This window comes from Rhopalosiphum maidis, chromosome 3 (genome assembly GCF_003676215.2).
Source record: "Rhopalosiphum maidis isolate BTI-1 chromosome 3, ASM367621v3, whole genome shotgun sequence".
Taxonomy (NCBI): domain Eukaryota; kingdom Metazoa; phylum Arthropoda; class Insecta; order Hemiptera; family Aphididae; genus Rhopalosiphum; species Rhopalosiphum maidis.
In genome coordinates, this window is record NC_040879.1 from 67041574 (window position 1) to 67064519 (window position 22946).

The following is a 22946-nucleotide window of genomic DNA, read 5'->3' on the forward strand; positions in this document are numbered from 1 at the left end:
GGTACTGCGGCATCGCGCGTTCCGGCTTTTTATCAACCGCCCCGCGGTGCTACCGACTACTACTCCGCTCGTCGACGGCTACGTTATGGGCAGCCGGGTAATCTAATTGATATTTACCGTGCAGCGGCATTTCGTCCGACGGTCGTTATATCGACAACGCCTGCGACGTATTGCGTCGAGTGTAACGTTGTTTCGGCCTCGAACGGGGGAGCTCACTGTTCCGCGGCCGGCCGTTTTTTTTTTTTTTTTTTTTAAGACGTATTCACAGCAGTTCAGATATTGGTCTTCGACGGAGATCGACACGAGTGACACGTGCAAGCTGTACAACGATATTTACATATCAGAGGACGTCGCACCCGCATATGTTGTCTCCGTCCTATACACGCGTGCGGCACGGACAAAACGCTTATTTCGGTTCTAGAGCAAATATACGTGTTATGAAATTAAAAAATGACAATATTTTGGAGGGTAAGACGCTGAGTATTTAAAAAAAAAAATCGAATTTTTGAAAAGTCAAAGGTTATTTAAGGATTTTGAAAGTGTTGCTGATTCCAAACGATTATATTGGAGAATAATGGAAAAAACTCAGCATCGTGTCCTCCGAAATCTCGTCATCTTTTAATTTTATAATAAGTATATATTTTACTCTGGAACCGAAATTGAGCGAGTTCTACTCAGACGGAGTAAACGCGTTTTGTCTATGTCGTACGTGTGTAAGACGGAGACGACACATGCGGGTGCCACGTTCTCTCAATAAAATCGTGTTTAATAAATTCTAATTTAATCGAATTTAAATTTAAAAGGAAATTAACTCTCACTCGACGAGAGGAAACGTCCTATATCGTTTCACGAAATGACTCGTGAAAAGATTATTCGCATAAATATTACGTATGTAATTCAAAGGTCGCGGGTGAATAATAATATGATTGGTACACGTTGAAAACACTTAGCCTCGCCAGATTTACACTTGTGCACGTCTCATGTTATTCCTGTTGTTTGGGGTGGTTAGATTATTGCATTATTACTGAAGTACCGATATTGTTATAAATAATGCTTCGAACATTATTAGTGCATGTTGAAGTCGTGACATCGACAAAAAATGTGTTAAATAACATACGAAATATAGAAAAAAAAAATGTAAAATAAACTCAATTTCGTTTTTATTTTGTTTTATTGTTGTTGTTAAAATGCATTTCAATCTATACACATATACAGCCGATAAAAAACTGATTTCGCTGTTGTGTATATTATATTTTTCAAATAACATTAAAAGTAGATACCTACTAATTAGTTTACGATATTGATATAATATTCATGCTAATGTTATTATTTTTGTGTTTAATGACTGAACGTTTACGTCAAACAACTAATAAGTAAAATTTAATATTATTATTTACCTACCGTAAATAAGTTTTTATAACCACGTAGGTTTACATGAATTTATATGTATTATAAAATAACACTTTGGATACTTAAAGTGTTGTTATAGTATAGTTTAAGATGAAGTTTAACTAATTAAAATGGTCGACAAAGTAGAGATTATAATATAATACTATAATCTAACAAGATATGTATTCAGTCCCTGAAAATGTATTACTTTTTACTGCACTTAACCGTTTTTTATGTATAGTTTATTCGTGTTCTATCTTATTTTTAGAATACAAAAAAAAAAAGAATAGCTTCTATATTATGAAAACTTATTTGAAAAAGTAAAACACAATTCCCTATACAATAAACGTGAACAATTAAAGCAATTAAAAAATAAAAAATAAAAATCGCTGTACTATAAAGTAGATTTAGATGAGTGTACCTCTTCATTGAGTGATTAGGTTACTGTAATGAATTTAATTAATTTAAATTCAACGATAAATCGCATTTGGTACAAAAACAGTTAAATGCGGAGATAATATGTCAGACTATTATTCCAAAGATATTTTATATCGAATTTATATATCTATTAAGGATACGGTGAATTAAACTAATGTTGCCAAAAAACAAAAAGCATAAAACATTTTATTATAATTATTATAAAAATGTATTTTCTACTATGTAATAATCTGTTATTTCTGACTTAGACACCAATACTGACGTGATGTACCGTAGAAAGGTGTAAACAATTTTTTAGTATTAAAAAAAAATTAACATGCTATGCGTGATATATATTATTATAATATACGTAATGGTAAAATATTCAAGTCCCAAAAATAATATTTATTACTTTTTTTTTTAAATAAATAAAACGTTATCAATTGTTTAGTTATCAAAATAGATATTTTAAATGTTTTATAAAAAAATGTTAATACTGTAAGAAAATCGTACGAACGATGAAAATATTTTGTAACAATATGTACCACAACAAAACATAAAAATTGTTCAATCATAAAATATCTGTGAATTACTAATGACATGAACATTTTAAATTTAATTAATCAAAAAAAATTTATGCAGCTTCATGTTAAACTTTTTTTTTTGTAAATTAAACTACCTAACACAAATTCATGAATAATCTTGTTTCCAATTTTTAAACTTAATGAGTAATAAATAATTAAAAACTGTATGCGTTTTTCCGTAGTGATAATGATTTACATATTTTTATGATTTGACAAATTGAGTATATATTTTAATTTTTTTAACTTTAAATGCTTATAAAGATTTGGTGAAATATGTATTATTGATATTTTTCTTTTGCCGTAAAAACAACTAATGAAGAACCTTATTGAACGTTCAACATTTTTTTTTTTCACAGATGCAAATTGAACTGTATAGATAATTATATTTATAATTTATAGTATTTATAAATAGCAAAATCGTTGATTATTTAATAAATTACTAGGTACTCTTATCGCCTACTTACTACACCACCTAAATTCAGCTCAAAATTACAAATTTTTACTTTCCTAAAAGATGGCGATAAAAAAGAAAAACACACACACACAACACTGTAGAATCAATACAATCGCCACTCCCTCAGTATCTAATTTAATAATGGTGTCATATCGTATTAAACGTTTTAATTTAAGTATTAGTTAATGTCAATAAAAAATTACATCATTGATATTCTATAATAGTTCAACAAATCATGAAATATAATCAGTACGTTCGACAAAAAAAAAATATATATCTTAAAAATTAAACGACTTTTCTACATTTCGATTACATTGATTTATACTGTCGAAAGCGTTGCACAATAGCCTATTGGTCTAAATATTGGTATAACGACATTCGTGCGTGTGCATGAAATAGCATATTATATAGCTCGTAGGCATATCAGAAGAAGAATATACACACACAATCTAACATCATATTTTTTTTCTAAAGAAAAATGTTATTATCTTATATTGGTATTTATTGTAAACGGACTGACTTTATCACACGCGTGCGTGTGTGTGCATATTATATATTATATATTATATAGATATGTGTGTGTGTGTGTTAGCTACGATGTGGATATATTTTAATGTATTTTGCAGTAACGTACAGACCACCGACTCGTTTTTCTCAAACTCATTCTGATTTATAGGTCGGTTCGCCTCCCTTTTACTGCGCTGGTAAGGCAAATGCCGCACAAGGTTTTCACTGGCCAACAATAAAGTGTTGCTATTTATGTACCCCTCGGTACAATAACTGTTGGATTTCACATTATAGGGATCTGGAAAAATCTAGCAGACGGTTTTTTTTTTTTTTTTTTTTTTATATCAGAATTATGTAAAATAGTTTTATGATTTTTGTACCACCGAATGACTGCGTGTGCCATTGGTAGTAGTTTTAATTGTTTTTTTTTTTTTTTTTTTGTTCACTGTGCGTCTGTAAGTCTTAAAACTTAAACGTTTGTATATTAAAATGCGGACCAACGTTTGAGAAAAGTCACGTAACGATCGGACCCCGTGGGTAAACATTTGACTAATGATGTGTCCTATATAAATAATATTATGATAAAACTCGTGGTGCGGAATAATATATAATATTATTATACTCTATTATATATCTTTGAATGATACGAGTACATAAACCGTTTAAAGTTTCGCCGGAAAATATTTAAATTATGTCGGAAATCGTTGATGCCACAGATGAAGGTTTTCCTAACTCGTCGAATGGTATTCTAGAGAGTTTCAGTATGCTTGAAGAAGTAGAAAATTTTTTTTTAATGAATTGAAAATGTTTAAAAAAAAAAAAAATAATAATAATAATCAATATGAATATAGTAAAATGGCATAGTATCGTACAACAGTCGGTCGTAGAAAAACTTTGAGCACAAGTAGGTATTTACACGTAATCCTCTAAAATCTGTGTGATTGATAGACAGGCCGTGTATTACACTATACAATCACCGTTACCACCATCGTTTTAATATCTATAGTAGCATTTTTTGGCATTTGTGTAGACGAAAATAGTGAAAATAAAATGTATAATACGTCAGTGAGTGGCCGCGTTGAAATCTCATAAAGATACATCCGGGTTGACAGTGGTATTATTAAAATAGTAATAGAACATTTCGTGAACTCGTCACTGACCGTGTAGGAATACAGTATAGCTTCATAAATCATACTAATAACATTAATATTATTATTGTTATTTTATTTGAATTACTATTTATTTTTAACTATTATTTCCAATAGTAAAATTACCCTAACGCGGCGATTTAGATAGGCAATTTAGGTACAACAGTTTGATGTGATCATATTATTTAGTATCTCAAATAATTTACGAGTTATTCGTAGTAATAAAATATATATAATATACATTTTTTTATTTAAGCATTATAATATTATTTTAAATGACTATCGATGCAAAGTTATATTATTAAAAATCAAAATATAATATAATTAAAGTCCACAATGTCGTAAATGTAGATATTCATGGAATCATATTTTCTCTATCTATCTCTAGTTTGTCCCGCTAGTTATCCTTTCATCCCCAAGAAGCTTAAATAACTTAAATCTCTTCCCCTAACATATTATAAATATAATGTAATATTTAGCTGTAGCACAGTAAATAATATGTACGCCGTCGTGACAAGACGTTTTCGCTCGACACTCCGCGGATCCGTGTTATGGTGTGTTATTATTATTATTATCATATCTAGGAGACCGTGTGATCAAAACGATTCGTGCCCACGATGAACAACGTCTGAACAATGGATCCACTTGTACTACCCTTCCCCCGCACCCGTCACCGCGATCGTGACCGAAATCCTAGATGCGATACGATAATATTTCTCTGCGGATAATCGGTGGCGTTTTGGCAAAAAGGGACGGCCAAGCCAAACGTGACTTGGCCCCGCGCATTAAATACCGACGCGTATACGTTTATACATGCCCACGCCCAACTGAAATAATAGTAATAGTGCTTCTGCTGCTGCTGCTGCTGCTGTTGCTACTACTACTACTACTACTACTACTACTACTACTACTACTACTACTACTACTACTACTACTACTACTACTACTACTACTACTACTACTACTACTACTACTACTACTACTACTACTACTACTACTACTACTACTACTACTACTACTACTACTACTACTACTACTACTACTACTACTACTACTACTACTACTACTACTACTACTACTACTACTACTACTACTACTACTACTACTACTACTACTACTACTACTACTACTACTACTACTACTACTACTACTACTACTACTACTACTACTACTACTACTACTACTACTACTACTACTACTACTAATAATAATAATAATAATAATAATATAAAAAAGTATAAAACCACACCGGGTCAAGACGTCCTGACATGCGAACCAAGCATCACCCGGCGAATATACCTCACTTGATTTGCCGACCCGGTGACCAAATTAATATGAATTATATAAATAGATTGAAATAATAGAAATGGCTAATTTAAAAAATGAAAAAACTTGATTTTTTTTTTAAATTTATTAATGACTAAAATCATATTTTTATTGAAAATTTGCATAATTCAGTATTAAATAATAACGAGTAAAGATTATAAAAATTAATTATTGCTAGAAATTGAATACGTGTTATATTTATGATAAAAGTGTAATAATGAAAACATCAAGTGAACGATATTTTTTGAATAATATGAATAATAGATCATTTTCAATAGCGAAATATATAGTAATAAAATATTATGTAAAAAATATTGCAATTTGTATTTTAAGTAATTTTAATCTTAAACTGATAACAATGAGGTTTTAAAATCACTAATATTATATTGATAACCAACCGAAAATATCGTAGTTCATTTAACATGGTGCTATTTGATTTATGTTATATTTTATGATAAATAATATTATACATGCTAACATATTTTTAGCGATATATAACAAATAGTGCACATTTATTTTTTTTAATTATTGTTTTATTGTGATTACTAATCGATGATTGATTCAAAGAAAATGTAACAACGTTATTCGTTTTTCTCTATTTGATTTAACTAAATGTACATCCCCCTCAATTCTAAGAGTTTCCATACTGATGGGCCTCCCTTTTCACGTGATATCATGATTTTATAGTTCATTTAATCTACTAAATTTACCTATTGCATATAATAATATAACAGATTGTAAATATACTTTGATTAAAAAATAAATTAAACAAAAATAATAACAATAAAAAAAAAAAACTTTATGCACTATATTGATTAAACGATTTGATAATCTAATTTAAACACACCATTAATTAATTATATAATGATTAATAACAATAGTGTTTGATTCACTTGCATTTTTAATTTTTCTGTCTATTTCAGAATATTCCCGGAAATTTACACTAAATTACGTTCAAGGAAATTTCTCAACCCTAATCAGGAATCACTTCAGTATAACCCGATGTTGTTAATTTATTTTGAACTCGAAAGTAACATCAAATTATTCAAATAGAAAAGCAAATAGAAGAGGTCTTCAAATATCCATAAATATTCAAAACGTGTTTGTAAATATTATTAATCAGTATAAGAAAAAAAATCAACACGAGTAACTGCATGGAATATACTGATGATAAAGGTTAGGTTGGGTTATTTTGAATTAAAATTTCAAGTTTTTATATCAAATATTTTAAATAGGTTAACACATTCATACTATACAACTAAAATAATCAATTATAATAATTATTATTGGAAAATTTGAGTAAATGATCAGCATTAATAATTTTTTAATCAGTTTATCGATATATATATATCCACTTATAATGTACATTTATAATATGATAACATGATAATATTATTATTATATTAATTTGTTTTTAAATATTTCTTAACTAAAATCATTCACTTAATTTAAAGGATTTAGTTACGTGATTAATAACATATTTAAACATTTTTAAAAGTTTTTGAAATTTTAATTATTTTGTATTACACATTCATAGAAGAAAAATAAGTGAACATGATAAAAAAAGAAACGTTTCACAGAATGTAGAAAACTCATAGGAGAAGAACTTATAATTTTATTATACCAAGAATTGACAATCATAAAAAAAAGCTTTATTTAAAATTCGATGTAGTTAAACATGTATTTAATAATATTTTGTTGAGTTTTCAAATTGTCAATATATTCTATGAAAATTATAATATTCGTACTATGATTTTATTATCTATAATAATTAATAAGGAATTTCTTAAATTTTTATGATTTTATATTTATACCAAAATGTTCAACTAAAAGTTAATTTCGAAAATGTTATTATTATTATTATTCAATACTTGAGAAAATAACTCAAAAACATTCTTGGTTCAGGATTATTATTTTCTATCTCATTTTTATATGTATAAAAATAAAACTAAAATCGATTTTTGTAAGAATGTATTCACCGTAAATTTCACATTTTATTTCAGTTGTACGTCGAAATTGCCTTAAGAACTACTCATAAAAAAAGTATAATATTAAAATATAATAAACATCCTTTACTCCATATTACTAACTTCGCAAAATATACTACATGTTAACTAGTATATTATTAAATTTTGTTGTAACAGAGGTTAAAAATAATCTAACCAACTAGAATAATTTTTACCAAACATTCTAAATTAAAATTAAATTGATTATTTTCAAAAAAAAAAAAATAAAAATATATTTACTTTTTTTTATGCGTAAATTTAATATAAATATTTTATACGTAACATAATGACTGAATTGTAAAGTAACCATTTTACATATTGTTGTGTCTAGACTACTAAAAACAGAACACTTAATCTTTACCAACAACAAATGGTAAATAAATCAATTGAATTTACAAAATATTATTTTAAGATTTAAGAAATTTTAAAACAACGATGATAACCAAGTGTATTCAACTTATAGAATAAGAAACTAGAAAACAATCAGAACCTTAACGGATTATTAAAATATTTATTTTTTTCTTTTACACTGTTTACAACGGAACAATATTATGTTATGAGTAGTACCTTTATAAGCTTAAAATCATATATATAAAAAAAAGACTAGTTCTTATATAATCAACCGAATCAAATACGATTTAATTAAAAAAAATAAATAATAATAAATATAGTAACTGAATACAATTTTAATTGTTTTACTGAACCGATAAATATATTTAAAATAAATCATCGTCAATATAAAATAATCAAAATTGAACAAAAAAAAAAAAAAATTAAAAATATTAATGGAAATGAATATACATAATACAGTAGGTAATCACATTATTGACTTGAGTAGTTTTTATAAAAAAAAGTCCTCCAGAGGTATACCTTCATATATTAAATAAATAATAATTAATTTGCTAAGTATCAGGGGACGTTTTCTTGTTATATTTAGAAAAATAAAAAATATTTCGTTCCATGGTTTTTTAACTCCAGTTTCTCTATATATTTTACTCATTTTGAGTAAAACTAAAATAATGGTGAACACAATTTATTTGATTAAAAAGACCTTATTATAAACTGCCACCGAGGGACATTTTCTAACCCAGGAATTCATTACAATGAACATTGTTTATAAATGGAGTTTTATGCCATGGCTTTTTTTTTTTTCAGAGAAGAATTGCCACTAATTTAACAGTAAAAATTAGATTATTTTTTTATCATCAAACTATTGACCGAAATTATCGAGAAAAAAACAAATTTAAATTGATCGTTTTATACTATCAATTTATAAATTTCCAGTTATAAAGTATAATCATATCCATCTAACATAGTAAACAAAATAATATTTGTATTGTGTAATTATGGGTGAAAAAAAGAGATTTTTCTACACAAAAAACAAATGGTTTCAGATATTTGTAATGGCTATAATTTTCATTTAATTTCGCTTTGTTTAATGCATTACATAAATTGATTACTGTTTTGGGTTACTTAATACCCAACAAATTACAATTTAATAACTCCGTACGGTGGGTAGATCACTATTTTGGTTTGGCCTCAGAGACAGTTATGTTGTCAAAGCGCATTTTAAACCAATTATAATCGTATTTAAAACAATATTAAGCGGAGTTATTATAGCATATTTTTCCTAGTTCGCGAAAAATGACGAGTAGTTAATGACTTTATTGAGCTGAAATTTTAATTATGTATCGATGACCACACCATATTTATTATAATTAAAATAAAGTTTATGATCTATAGTGTGCGTAAATTTTATATTTTGTATGACAGCCGTTTATTCGCAAATCCTTTAAATATTTGCAACGTTGCAAATGTCAATATTAATTTTGGTCCAGATTTTCTCTTAGACAGTTATCCCCTGTGTAGAAATATTATAACATTTATTACATTATTATCATTATAAACCTGCAGCATCTCACAGAGATTTAAAACGTTTTAAATGTTCACTTGTTGTGACTGCTTATACCGTCTGTATAATTGATTGGCACTATTATAATAGACATACGGGTATGAGCAGTGAGTCGCGATGTACGCATCCAGAAGCTATGATTTATAATATTTATTTTTATATTTTTTTTCAAAAAAGCTTTATATCCGATTGAATGGCGGGGTCATCGTTTCTAGAACTAGACATATAGCGTTTCGATTCATCAGGAGAATACAAACGTTTTGACGGCAACGTTTTGATTTCTCCCGAACGACAATACATTTCAGATAATAAAAAAAAAAAAAAATAATATAAAAAACGAGACCGACAAAACAATGTCAATAGTAAACACTGTAATGGTTGACGTAAGCGGTAAGTTCGAAAAGCAAAGTAAAAATTTACATTTTACCTTGTTCGTATACACTTATTATATTTTATATTATAATAATTATTCGATTATTGTATACATAGCGATAAAATGCTACATCGGCTTTTATAGTATTTACACAATGTTATTGGATTGCTACAATGCGATCGACCGAAGATAATGTTTAAAATTCCTATCCACCTCAATCGTGTTTTTTTTTTTCCATCAGTTATAGTTTTTTTTTTTCAATCCTCGACCTCTAAGAGTCGTAACGCAAAATAATTATAATAATATGTCGTTAAAATATGTTAACATAATATTACAAAATTAAAATGTACGCGACAAGAAAACCAAAATCATATTATGTATGTAGGGCAATAAAAACAGCAAAACACCTAATGTCGTAATAGTATTAATTAAATACATTTAAAAATGAACTATTATAGCTACATGACATTATATGTACTGGCCGCGTGTCTTAATTATTGTAATGTACTCATCTGGTTTCACTCGCGTCGGTGCTGATAGTGGTGGCGGTAGTAGAGTAATGTTCTAATCGCGATAATATTTCGCATTCATATATAATTATTATAATGAGCGTGTAATGTAATAATATAAACTCGAGCAGTTGTGTGTGACGAGGAGCATTATACAACTATATTTACGTTATTTTTGGTAAAATGACGATACATTTATAATACGTTTGTAGAGATAGAGATACTTTCCATACTATGAACAGTAATCGCTAATTTTACCGTTTTTTTTTCGTCTTAATGTCAGCCTAGTCAATAATAAAATAATAGGTACGCAATATTCTGCTAAAAAAAAAAAAAACGAAATGTACAAAAAACAATAAAAAGTCGCTTTGATTAGAATATTAATTTATAGAATTCTGGAGTGTTTTAATTATTTTAAGATAAATTGTTGTCCGACACACGTTCGATAAACCTTATTTTAGGAATTATTATTATTTTAATCGTTGCACGGCCGGTAGCCACGAGGCATAATATTTTGGTCGGAAACGATTTGAGTGGTTATGTGGTTAAACCCTTGGAATTAGTTCAAAAATATTTTCCATAATCTGATTGAAATTAAATTTATTGAAAAGTTTAACGTTTTGTTTTTAATACCTACCTCGTGTTTATGGCGGACTTGCGGGATGAATAATTGTACGAATTGTGACGTACAAAAAAAATTAACAATCTCCAAGAGTTATTCAAAAGAACGAATTAATTCTGGATGCGCACCTAGTCACATTTAATTCAAAACTATATTACAATATTATACATGCAAACAAAAACTGTTTTAAAAAAAAATGATAACGTAATGAGATTTTTAAGTATCGCAATGTTTATAGTACAAACACACAAATTGTACGTTTAAACAATAAAAGAGTTGAATGTACCTAGTCATTAGTATGAGTTTGAGTTAAACAGTAAACTGCAATTAATACTTAGCGTGATGGACTGCCTGACATTCATTCAAAGACATAAAATCAACACGTTTAAAAGACAACTTTTTTCTAAGACACGTTTCCTCATTTATTTTTGTAATACCACCGACGTTATTATAATAAACACCAGATTGTGTACCTTGATGGATAACAATTTTAAACTTTAACACTATATTTAAATAATTTTATATACTTTAAACAATTATTTTGAATTATAGAATAGGCGTTTAGGATAAATTCACCTAAAACCTTTTAGAATAATAATAAAAGCACATTGTTCAGTAAAATGTCAGGTCAACAACTACTGGACTAAAAAAAAAAAAAAGATTTTTCCATGTTCCTATTATGTTTTCAAATGTCAACAAATTAAAGCTTAGAGCAACCACAAACAAAAAACATGGATTTTTTACGAAAAAAAAATCATTGTTTGCTAGATTCTTATTGGATGGTATTTCAAATCAAAACATTAGTTCGGGCTGATAATAATTCTACTTTTTACTAAAAAAATAAAACCTGGTAGGTTATACGGGGTTATTATATTTAACAAAAAAACATCGACTTTCTTGAAAATACGTTTTTACAACTAAAAAAGTATTATTAGTATTTTAGAATATATTATACCCAATATTATAACGTCAGTGTTATTTATATTAAATAAATTACTGTTTTTCTTCTCAAAAATGACATATCAATGTTTGTAGTAAGAACAAAACATTGAACAATATATTATGAAATGTGAAATTTGTCTTCTAAGTACTTAAATAATTTAATACATTTTATTATCACAGAGATAATATTATTATGGTGTTAAAAAAATAATTAGTTAAGTTTTTTTAAAAAAATTCTTGTTAATTGAATTTATACTAAAGTAAATTGAATGTGAATTTGAGAGTGAACGAATTTGTAACAGAAAATCTAAAAGTATTGATTGAAATTATAATTTTCATGTATTTAAATATTCATACTAGGTTTATTATTGTCTAATTCAGTTTATGTCGTTAAAGCAAAGACTTGTAAATGTCAACCTTTCATCGGTGGTCACTATTTAATCGAGAAAATTGTGTAGAGTAATGGTTTGTCTGTAAAACAATATCTTTTTATCATTTTTATTATTATTGAATATAACGCCGTAAAAAAAAATGTTAAAATTAATATCAACTTTCAGAATAGTAGTGAAAGAGTTTATTTTATATATACATTATTATTAGCCACTTCAAATGAACTGCAGACTACACTCCACTACATCTTAATAAATGATTGACGTTGATTGGAATTTTAAATTAAATTAAGAACCGGTGAAGGGCTCGCTTTTAATTAACCAACGAAAATACAGACAAACAGCAAGGATATATCTTATAGAAAATATGCAAATAAGTCGTAAAACTTCAATAGGAACTCTTGAGAAATTCGACGGAATAATTTGTACCTACCTACCACAAAGAGCTATCCACCGTGTTTTCCCGATTTCTCATTTAACCTAACCTAACTCATGGTAACGGAAAATCATCGTGAACCCCTTGTACACAATATACCAAATTAGTATACATTATATTTATGCATACATACAGTTTATATACTACATCGTCATACTATATACTGTACAATATAATATATAGATAGAGATTTCCTCTTAGTGACTGGCTCTTCTGAATAATCTTCGTACCAAACGGTCGTGGTTCCGATTTCAGAAAAGATAATTTGCCTTCCGACATCCTTCCTCCCCTCCCACCACCTCACGCCGTAACACACAACATTGTAGTAGACGACAACGACGACGCGCTATCGACAAAAACCACGCGAGTCTTATACGATAATAACGAAACTTCTGCTGCTGTATATGCTATACAGCTGAGGGTACAGCCGTTCCTAAATGCGATCTATTTTAAGTTGAACGAGTACAACGAAATAGTAGAAATAATAGTAACGATTCCAAAAATAAAAACCGTCCTTTGCAGCGTATTAAAATTACGGCGGAAAAAAAATATAATTTATACTGTATTCTGTAGACGTGTGGTTAGTGCCAAGTGTGTTAGAGAGTTGGTTTTGCAAACTTGGGAAATCCTGATTTTTTTTTTTTTCCCATATCCCTCGTTTTTGCGTTACATATTTATGGTTTATATTTATTGCGTTCTAAGGATAATAAGTTTATTCAACTCACAGGTAGATGAGTTGGTATTAATACGTATAGTAGATATTTTACTGCACTAGACGTTTAGCGGATAACCGCGCCGCCGGTTTTACGTCGATTTTATACCGTTTTTATATAAATCTTTGTGGCGGTTTTTGGTCGAGAAACGTATATATTTTATTTTCCATTGTTTTTAATATTTATGATGTAATACAAAATTAATATCGTGTAGGATTACTTTTAAATGTGTTTTCGTAAATTCGCGGGTTGTTTCGACGTCACGGATACGATTTAAATAGGTTTTTTTAACTTAATCACAAGATAATAGCATTTAATAAATAACATATAATATTATGTAGTCAATATTAATGTGTACTTAAAAACTGGAAGCTATTTTATCATAATATCCGTTGTACTCGTAAAGTCTGTGTTTTTTGTTCACATTTTCTGCTTACTCAAAGTAGTAAATTTTATTTAATGGCCAACATTTTCTTTCATGATCTTTGTCTCTGTGTTTGACTTCGCATTATTTCTAACGTTGTCTACGGATATCATATTATCTTCCGGAGTGTTGAGGTTTAAACTATAATCCTTTGAAAATGGGTCATATTATATGATTTATATTTTTTAGTAAAAAGCTGAACGATTTTAGATTCGGAGTAGATTAAAATAAATATTTATTAACGTGATTGAATATACCCTGTTATTATTATCATTATTATTGGGATATTAGTATATTATTTATCTGATACTGCCACGTTTTTATATAAACCATTATTGTTCTTGGAAGTATAAAAACTCATTGTAAAAATCACATGACTTTAATCATATAGTATATGATTGATGAAGTTCTAGCGATTTATTTTATTCAGTACTAAAAACGTAGATTCACATAATTGCATGAGTGTTAACGATAATTTTACCAAACTTGAATAGTTTCATTAATTTAACTAATTTTAGGTACATTTGGGAATAGTGATAAAAAAATTCCAAACCCATTTTCATATATAATTAAATATTAACTATGATTTTACAATATATTTGACCTTTCTAGAACTAAGAGAGTATAGTAAATTGCATAGTACATTTTCAATAAAATTTCAGTTTATATCTAGCTATTTTCAATTAAAATAAAATGCACAATTCATTATAATCAAATAATTTAAATTTATACAAAAAAATTGTGAATAATTTAATATATAATATACCCTACACTGCGCATAATTCCATATATGAAACAGTTTATATTTATTATTATAACTCCTAAATTATCGTTAGTATTTCTATCACAGCTGTTAAATTTAAAAGTAGAAATGTTTATAAATACAATGTTTATAAGTTATGATAACTTTATATAGGTTTAAATTTGTTTAGAACATTCTAAACCATATGCTTGTTGGTTACAGTTTCACTGTGATTATATAAAAATTGATATAAAATCAAATTTAATTGTTAACAGTCCGAAAATATATATGATTGGTTAGGAAATATTATATTTAATTGATAACCAACAGCTGAATTTAGGTAAACATAATTTTGACCGCCATTTAATTGATTGTATAACTGTTCCGTGTATGGAACAGATTATAATTTTGAATTTCTAAATTCAAAAATAAAAAAAAAAAAATTTGAAATTACAACTCAATTTGCTTTTAATTTGCGCATTGTAGGGTTTTAATATATAATTATATTAAAATATATCAATCATCCAACTGTAATAATATTATGTTTTAAATTTAAAAGAAAATTCCTAGAAAATGTTTAGAATTAGGATTGTGAAATATTTATCGCCTTTCGAAACCCTTGAGTGAGAAAACCAATATAGAAATGCGTTAAATAATATTTTTTTTTAATATTACGATCGTCGAATACATGTTTTACATAATATTATTCATACCTGTAGAAATAACAGTTGCCTAATCCAACCAATAATACTATTCGAAAATTGAGAAAAAATACACTTTTTTTCATAAAGTACCTATACACTATACATGCATGTCTAACGATAGTGACCTAATACGCGCTTATCCATACACGTGGCGTATATTATAAATAACATACTATGGTCGTGTAGGTTGTCTAGTGATGTTGGAACATACAGTGTTATATTGCGGGATGACAACAAGTAATTCGACATTGATTTTATCTGTTGCCAATTAATAGCTGTTTAGTCTTTAAACCCGTTAAATTGAAAAATGTTTTACACATAGCAATGTGCTAGTGTTATTATGGATCTCGTCCAATAGTTGTGTTCAGATAGTCTTATATTTTGATAGTTGAAAAAGAATTAAGTAATAATAGGTACTGATGAACGATCCGTTTAAAGGGACGGGAACACTTTAAAATAAATGTCTCTTAAACATAAACAAAAGAAAATAAATCATCCCCACTAATAATTACCAGAGCCCAATAATCCAGATTAGGGTAAACAAATAAATGCAATGGTTGCACGACTTTAAGTCTTCTGCATTGATTATAAAATTTAAGTGTCTCATAATACTTTTAATACGAACGAATATACTTAAAGATTTATTTAAAATTTAAATAATACTTCAAAATTATAAGGTACTGGGTATACACATAATAATATGTTGACAAGATAAAATATTATCTAAAAACTATATCGGTGAAAAATAATTGCAAGTCACGTATCAGTCATATTGGATTCTGGTTTGAAGTGAAAAACAAAAAAGTTCAAATAATCTTAGGCAAATATTTTCAAAACAGGAAACAGAATTTATGTGTATTTTTTTATTTCATCGAAAATACTGGTATTAGTGGTACCGCTTAGAATCAGCTATAGAACACAATAATAATTTAATTTAAATTTAATATAGCACATACGCCACCGTGCATCTGTATCAATTCAACGTCAAAAGGATATATGTTTTTGAAAATTAAAACACCTAGTGTATACCTATAAGCCAAAACAATAATAATTTAACACAGGTGCAGGATTGAAATCTGCAAAAAAATGTTTTAGATTTAATCCGATCGCAGTTTAGACGGTAGGAAATTATCATATTCTAAGCATTTTTATGTTAAATACATTTTTTGATTTAATTTCACAACACTCACGAAATGCTAATCGTGCACATTATTTTGTAATATTGGGGAGATGTACAAAGTAGTGTTAAAGTTTATTTATTCATAATCTTTTTTGAGTACTTATAAGTCTAACAAAAAATAATGGCGTCTGATATGCAAAAACCTACACACCTAACTAAGACTTACCATTTCTTTAGTCTTTTGCACAATTTCAAGGTATTCAGGTAACAATAATCTGTATCTAATCATTAGGAGGTCATAATGTTTATGTATTTATTATATTCGATTTATAGTGCGGATTCCAGGGAAAAAGTTCAGTCTTCAAAAATTACATTTTCGAGTTGAAAGAGAACTTTTAGGAAACAGTGTTCAAAGATGAATAAAACAAATGGAAAACTATTGCTAGTTTGTAAGATTGTTATTTTTTAATATCGTTGATTTATAATATTTTTAATCATTGGAGATAAAAATATAAACGTTAATAATATATTATATGCTTGCACATAGATAGCCTATATGGAGGTACTCGTTCAAAACGTATGTAATCATAGTTATTTCTTATAGTGACATGGAACGTCGTTTCTGGATGTCATTGTATCGAAATATTTTTATTTTCATTTTTGGTATAAAAAGAAAAAAGATAATTGTGAGATTACAGAATCCCGCGCGCGGAAAGGTTTGCACTCGCGTTCTAAACGCGGCAACGCTGTATTTTTCACTATTTTTTGTCCGGAACTATGCCTGAAAAGTGTGACAGATAAATATGTCGTGTGTACTCACGTTCGCGTATGACGGGTGCGGACTGCAGTTTGAACTGGTTTTCGATCTTCGCGTTGCAACCTGTGGAAAAACAACAAAAAAAAGTTATATAATCAGTGTGATTTTCAAGTCGGGGAGAATACCGGCGATTCGCGGTAAAACAAGACGTTAGTGAGTGCCCTGCAGTGTTGATACTCGGTCGCGAGATGACGGGCGAGCGGGACAACGGCCTTTCCCGCGAGAGAGAGAGAGAACAATATATAATATTATATAGTATTGTACGCATATAACAATAATAATATGCTAAAACGGTCGATTGTCTTTGGGTTTCCGGTTTGCCTCAAATGCCCGGAACGAATCCGTTTCCGGACCGTGAGCGGCGGCTGCACCGGCTCTTATAATTGAAAATTCACTTTTAGTAAACGCGTACCGGAATGATACACGCTCTACTGAACGAATCTCGAGTACACTCGAGTAGCGGCTATCGTCCGTCGCTTTGGCGTAACACTGTAACAGCAGCGTTATCGCGCGACGTACAATATTCTCATGCATATTGTATACAGCAAATCGTGTACAAACGAGATAGTGACGAGTGTACGCACATTTTACGGTTCATAACGGCCGCAAATAATAATAAAATAAATACTGTGATGTGTATATATCACTATTACATTATATTATATATTATAGCGTCTTATTGTTTCCGCGGCGGTCTCGGGACCGAAAGACAATAAGACGTTCAATTATCGTTACTTTTATTGAAATTCAAATTCTCGGAACGCAAAAACTCGAATTGAAAGGATGCCGAATAGTTTTTTATTTTTATTTTTTAAATTCAATTTTTTTTTTTTCGCCAGATAGAGTTCTTTGTTCTACAGTAGTACAGTTGTGCAGCCTCCCTTCCCGAGTGAGTGTAATAAAAAACACGAAAATTCAATAAGCTCACTTCGCCGACTGCTGCGGTGATCGCGCGTCTGTGCTGTGTATGCATATATAATGTAATATTATGTACAAGGCACACGAACAAAATTCTGTCGGCGGCGGTGACGCTGCGGGTAAATGTAATTTTAAGTAGCCGTTCAAATGGGTACCAGAAAACGTATATAATTACAATCATAATACTAATACTAAACCATAGAAATAGTTTATAATATATTATCGACGAAACGATTGATGCGCCACAAATAAATTCGCGAGTTATAGTGTTTATATAGAATTATCGATGGGTAGTCGACTCACGAGAACGATACTCCGCTATTAAAATTTGAAATCAAACAATTTATTTGACATATTATATTTGTTAAAATCAAATGACAATGTTTTTAAACTGAATACTATGCATCGTCCAACTCTAGTAATAATTTACCGGACTGGATGATTATTTTATCAGACAACAGTTATTAATTCAAAATATATAAACGTTTAAAAAAAAATAACATAATTTTCGGTCGAAATAAAACATATACAACAATACAATAGTATTTATGTGTTATAACTTTGAAGTATTTAAAGTTTAAGTAAGTAGAGTAATGGACCAATATTTTGCAGGGTTTCTCCGTACCTATCCACTCCGCTCACCTAAACTTTTAATACTTTTAACTCATAAATTACTCGTCCGAATTTAAATTTGTATGTATTGATATACTCCGAAAAATATTCTACTTTAGAATTTGAAATAAAAATATGTGTTATTAAAAAAAATATATAACGATAAAAACATTAAAAATATAAAATTTTCAAAAAAAAATTGTTTTATTTTGGCTTGAAATTATGTGAAAATATTTTCAAAAACATTAATGGATTTCAAAATAACGAGTGTTTTTCGATTTAATAACCACCCCGCGTTATGAATAAAATTGTGGTTTGGTATAATTTAACTTCGTGAGTTTCTATTAAAAAAGAAAAAAGTAGAACTTTAATAATATGGACTATACATGATAAGTTTGTTTATGTATATTTTTAATTACTAATGAGTAATGTCTGTTCGTCGAATTACAATATAATTCATGTTATGTTCTATCATACATTATTCATAATACACGTGAATCTGAAATAACTGTTATGGTTGGTATAAGAAAATACTTTGAAAATAGCTACGATTCGTTTTTACGTTTCATTCAACCGAGTGTGTCATAATAACGTGTCCCTATATACATGATGTATTATATATATATATATATATATGAATATCAACGAATATGACGTGTTATACAATATTCCTTTACGAGGGAATCAAAAGTTTAGCTTTTAAGTAATATTATCTACTTCCGACGTTTTATTCAACGAATTTATTTTTTATTATCCGTGTGCATTATATTCGACGGACATATTTAATTCGTTAGACTTCTTTCATTATTTTTATTTTTATTTTTTTTCATCACACACGACGGGGTAATATTATAAGGTATGGTAAATATTATTTTTTCCAGTCCGTTTCACTTTATTACCATTACCGTCGAGGCGGTAAATATACGTTCGACTGCTGCCTTAGACTGACAGCCGCTTTCAGCCGAGCTAAACGAACGTTTTACCAGTACCTACCTATCCACTACCTACGTATACATCGTGCACATACTTTCTGTAAACACAAAATGTATACGCGTACGGTATTTTTTTTTCGCACGCGTAGCAGCAGGTATATTATAATATATATATATATATATACTACGTACATTTGAATGTGTATACGAATGTGCGTGTTTATATTATAATATTTTGTTTTTTGTTTTTTGCCCCACCGATGAAAAAATCTGGAGATTTAACCTTTTGTCCCGGGGCTGCCCAGTAAAAAACCGTGTACGCCTGCCTGTCACGGCGTTCTCTAAATCAAATTATAATCATCGTGTAATCCGCGGACCATATTTTATAACTGGAAACGGATTTGCAATATTTTCGTGTTTGCCGAGGGTCGCGCTCCGGCGGCGGGTGTGATGTGAATAAAAATTGTATAATGCAACGCATGTTACAAAAACAAAACATCAACTACACGTTTACATATATATATAATAATAATAATATATTATATAGGCTCAGGACGTGTGTGTGTGTGTGAGCGCACAGTGTTCACCCTTCGTTAAAAATTTGCATGGCCCAAGGTACAAATATACTTATATAATAATAATAATATCATATCATTACTGTTATTATTATATACGGTTTATAAATGCACGCAATGTTGACGGACCCGTCCCCTGTCACACGTGCCGCCGGTTAACGAGGGTGGGACTGTGGACCGATATATTCGACTCTAATTGCAGTGGTGATAACAATCTAATGAAAATAGGTAAATGAAACGAACGATATTAAAACGACCCGCGGAGAGAATAGACCGAGTACGTACACTCAGGATTTTTACAACAAATGAGCATTTCTCGGATCATTAGAGAAAGAGAGAGAGAGAGAGCCGTGCATATTATATTATTATATTATGTATGCGCATTGCGCGTTTACGTATACGCAGTGTATTACGGACGGCGGCGGTTTCGCGTATATTAATATCATGCCCGTCCCGTCCTATCAAAACACGGACATTTTAATAATTGCAAGAGTTAAATAATACATATTTTAGTCTGCTTAAATTCGGATCAATACTTTGGGTTAAGAACGCGATGCAGATCATTTGCACGGATAACGTCTTCGGCTGACGTACAACACGTGTTCGGTATAACGTAATATGCATATATTTTAATGCTGAAAATGAAAAACATACAATTCTATTTTGAAATCAGATATAAACGAACGCGAATATTGTGAAGGCTTTCGCGATATTTTGACGTTTTTATCCGTTTAATCGATTGATATAATAATATTTTATCTATCATTAAATATCATTCATTGCGATTCGCGATTCACGTTGAAAAACTAAGTTTAAAAGATTTTGTTTGAATGCGAACCCCTTTAAAATGTAAATTGATTTATATATTATAAAATATATGTGTATCGTGCGGTATGATTTGAGTTTGGTCATCTGTAAAATAACGATAGCTCGACATACAATTTTCTAATACGTTTGGTGTTAATTTTAGCGCTATTCTCTAGTATTTCAAACAACTGTAACAAAATTATGGGTCCTTTTTTTTATATATAAATATGACATTACGTAACGTTATGTCGTACACACGGGTAAATCCGAAAACTATTTGATATTAAATAAATCTTGTGGATTGATTTACTTTTCGAATCTGATCGATCGTCATTTGTTCTGCTGAAACGCGTCGGAATTCGTTTAAAAATAGGTGTAGGTGCTAGGGCAAATAACAAAAGTATTTCGCGCGTTAATATCGCAGAACGTATAGAAAAACAAACATAGCTTAAACATGAGTTTAATTAAGGCGAGACCTGGAGGAAAACAGTGTGTAAGTGGCTGACATAAAATGACAAAAGACGTCGTACTAAAAAAACAGAAATCGCCGTGTTGTTGTTCTTTTTATTTTTTGAATTGTGTTACATCAGGTTAAAAAATTAAAATATAATATGCAATTCAGGATACACTGGCGACATAACAACACTCTGTCCGTTGTCGTGCTTATTACGCCACTGTCTAATCCGAGTTAAAAATATAAACTCGAAACGCAATTACCGACGAACACAATATCATGCTATTATTTAATAATAATATTACACGCTTGTCCGTCACAACCGTTGGATAGCGACAGATTTTTTATACGACGTATATTATGATTTAATGTTCACTTACGATCTAGTTTGGACTTTTTGGGACATTTACAGGATTTAAACACATATTATGTTATGCACATTATTGTGGTACACAACAATAATATTATCTTATTACAGACGATTATGATAAAGGTTTTTAATAATAAGGATTGGGTTTCCCAAACGACGATTAAAGTAAAAACAATCGATTATCATAAATAAATAAAGGATTTCATTGGTAACGACCAGCAGTGATGCTTTTGTAAATAGGATAGATTAAGTACCGAATGGTAAATTTCGTTAAAATAATCGTAACTCTCGAGAACGCAAGAAAAATTAATTTTTTTTCGAATTGTCCGTTATCCTACTATAGTAGGTACTTATATAGAGATGTTTTTATTTATATTTTGTACTCACTTATTAATAATAATTTTTATACCATACTATACGTTTGCATTTTTGCATATTATTTCAATCAACTACTACTACATTATGTTTTCAAAACAATCACTCTAAGTCGTGTGATAACTACTAGTGGCCGTTATTGGTTTTCGCTCATCGCAATCGTAGACGGTTCATTAATTATTGTATTCCGGCAACGAACACAATTTGTTAAATCTGTATTCTTAATGATTTAGACTGAAAATAAATCCGGTGTCCGTTGTCGGTGGTTCGGAGAAGTTACCATTTACGCGCAGTCTATTGACGGGCGAACATACTAAATGATACATGCTGCTACCATCCTCTTTATTTTGGTTTTATCTCGTCGGCTGT

General features: G+C 29.2%; 1 protein-coding gene across 1 annotated transcript in view; it reads right to left on the minus strand.

The window, feature by feature from the left end:
* Positions 1–22946, minus strand: part of LOC113555708 — a 347759-nt gene that overhangs the window by 275294 nt on the left and 49519 nt on the right. Inside the window, exon 2 of the mRNA XM_026960223.2 lies at positions 17538–17597. Within this exon, the coding sequence (XP_026816024.1) occupies positions 17538–17597 (60 nt within the window). The remainder of the gene's footprint in view (positions 1–17537; positions 17598–22946) is intronic.